At 49.8% G+C, this 2,415-nt stretch overlaps 1 protein-coding gene across 1 annotated transcript in view; it reads left to right on the top strand.

Annotated features, from left to right (window-relative positions):
• LOC122544749 (HORMA domain-containing protein 1-like) overlaps nucleotides 1-1,733 on the top strand; it is a 35,263-nt gene extending 33,530 nt beyond the window's left edge. Inside the window, exon 6 of the mRNA XM_043684072.1 lies at nucleotides 1,472-1,733. Coding sequence (XP_043540007.1) covers nucleotides 1,472-1,733 — 262 coding nt within the window. The remainder of the gene's footprint in view (nucleotides 1-1,471) is intronic.
• The last annotated feature ends 682 nt before the right edge of the window (nucleotides 1,734-2,415 follow it).

The raw sequence follows: 2,415 nt of genomic DNA, 5'->3' as shown, positions 1-2,415 counted from the left end.
CACTACTGCAGACACGCACACTACCGCAGACACACACACACACACTACCGCAGACACACACACAGACTCTGACACACACACACTACAGCAGACACACACACACTACTGCAAACACACACATGCTCTGACACACGCACACATACTCTGACACACACACATACATACTCTGACACACACACACACTGCATCGTTAACACAGTCCCCTCTCTAGACCATTATCCAACAAACTCTGACCCCGAGTCCCAGAAGGAGATGCCATGGACAAGTGAGCATCAGAGCGGTCCAAGACATTGGTGTTTAGTGGGGGGGGGGGCATCTTAAAGGAGGAACGAGAGATGTGGAGAGGTTAAGGGAGGGGATTCCAGAATCTAGGGCCCTAGGCATCCAAAGGCACGGCTGAAAGTGCTGTCGTGACAGAAATCACAGGTACACCAGCCCAGAACGAAATGGTGCAAATACTTGCATTCCTCATGTTGAAGATGCCAACCTTGTTTGGCACAACCCCTGTGCCCCCACCCCAGCCCCTCTGAAAGGGTGTGTGTTGTAAATCTCACAGCCTTGCCTGCTTTGTGTGAGACTGTAATTTGCAACTCTAGTCAGTTTGCCAAACATGATTTCCTTTCCACCAGACCATGTTGACTCGGCCTGATTCCACTGAGATTTTCTGAGGGCCCCCCCATCTGAGATGGCGACGAAGAGAAGTGCTTCTGTCAGTGAGCCTGTGAAATCCTGCTCCCCAGCGAGTAGTGAAAGTTGTTTTGTTGCATATTTCACAGGCTGACAAGGATAGAGTCAAAGGGTCCTGGGGCAATAGAGCCATAGAGTCATGTACAGAACAGAAACAGACCCTTTGGTCCAAGTCATCCACGCCAGCCAGATATCTAGTTGCATTTCCCAGCATTTGGCCCATATCTCTCTAAACCCTTCCGATTCATGTCCCCATCCAAATACCTTCTAAATGTTGTCATTGTACCAGCCTCCACCACTTCCTCTGGCAGCTCATTCCATACACGCACCACCCTCTGCATGGAAAAAGTTGCCCCTTAGGTCCCTTCTAAATCTTTCCACTTCACCCAAACCTATGCCCCTCTAGTTCTGGACACTCCCACTTCAGGGAAAAGACCTTATCTATTTACCCTATCCATGCCCCTCATGATTTTATAAACCTCTATAAGGTCACCCCTCAGCCTTCGACGCTCCAGGGAAAACGGCTTCAGCCTCTCCCTGTAGCTCAAACCCTCCAACATCCTTGTAAATCGTTTCTGAACCCTTTCAAATTTCACAACCTCCCTCCTGCCGCAGGGAGACCAGACTTGAACGCAGTATTCCAAAAGTGGCCCAACCAGGGGGAGAGTAACAGGAAAGTGGAGTTGTAGCCATGGTCAGATGGTCTCAAAAAGCAGAGCAGGCCTTGAGGGGCCGAATAGCCTGCCACACTTTCACCATATCCCCGTGCGTGTGTTCCTTGCAGCAACAACAAGAAAATCAGCAGCACTGTGAGCTGTTCGGACACGAAGAAAGCCAGTATCTTGCTGATTCGCAAGCTCTACGTCCTGATGCAGAGCCTGAGACCCCTCCCCAACGATATCTGCCTGAAAATGAAGCTGTCCTACTATGATGAAGGTAATGTACTGCGTCGCTGTGTGTGCATGTTCACCCACCGCCCCTCTCTGCCTTGCTGTGTGACGTGGGCAATGATAAAGCCCTCTCTTCTCCTCTCGCCATCGCCATAGCGATGGTGCCCGTCAACAGGAATGCAGTTTGTCTTTCCATACTGGAGGCCTGTGACCAGCGGTGTGCCACAAGGACTGGTGCTGGGTCCACTGCTTTTCCTCATCAATATAAGTAGTTTGGATGTGAACCTAGGAGGTATGGTTAGTAAGTTTGCAGATTCAGGGTGCAGTGGGCAGTGAAGAAGGTTACCTTAGAGCACAAAGGGATCTAGATCTGATGGGCCGAGGAGTGGCAGATGGAGTTTAATTTAGTTAAATGTGAGGTGCTGGTAAGGCAAATCCAGGCAGGACTTATACACTTAATGGTAAGGTCCTGGGGAGTGTTGCTGAACAAAGAGACCTTGGAGTGCAAGTTCATAGCTCCTTGAAAGTGGAGTCACAGGTAGATAGGATAGTGAAGGAGGTGTTTGGTATGCAATTCTGGTCTCCTTCCGATTGGAAGGATGTTGTGAAACTTGAAAGGGTTCAGAAAAGATTTACAAGGACGTTGCCAGGGTTGGAGGGTTTGAGCTACGGGGTGAGGCTGAACAGGCTGGGGCTGTTTTCTTTGGAGAGTTGAAGGCTTTATAATGGTTTATAAAACCATGAGGGGGCATGGATAGGGTGAATAGACAAGGTTTTTTTCCCTGGGGTGGGGGGAGTCCAGAACTAGAGGGGCATAGGGGGGGGAGGATATATTATG

Source organism: Chiloscyllium plagiosum, chromosome 51, assembly GCF_004010195.1.
Source record: "Chiloscyllium plagiosum isolate BGI_BamShark_2017 chromosome 51, ASM401019v2, whole genome shotgun sequence".
In the NCBI taxonomy this organism is placed as follows: Eukaryota; Metazoa; Chordata; class Chondrichthyes; order Orectolobiformes; family Hemiscylliidae; genus Chiloscyllium; species Chiloscyllium plagiosum.
Note: the sequence above shows the minus strand (reverse complement) of the source record. Positions and strands in the feature narration are given on the sequence as shown.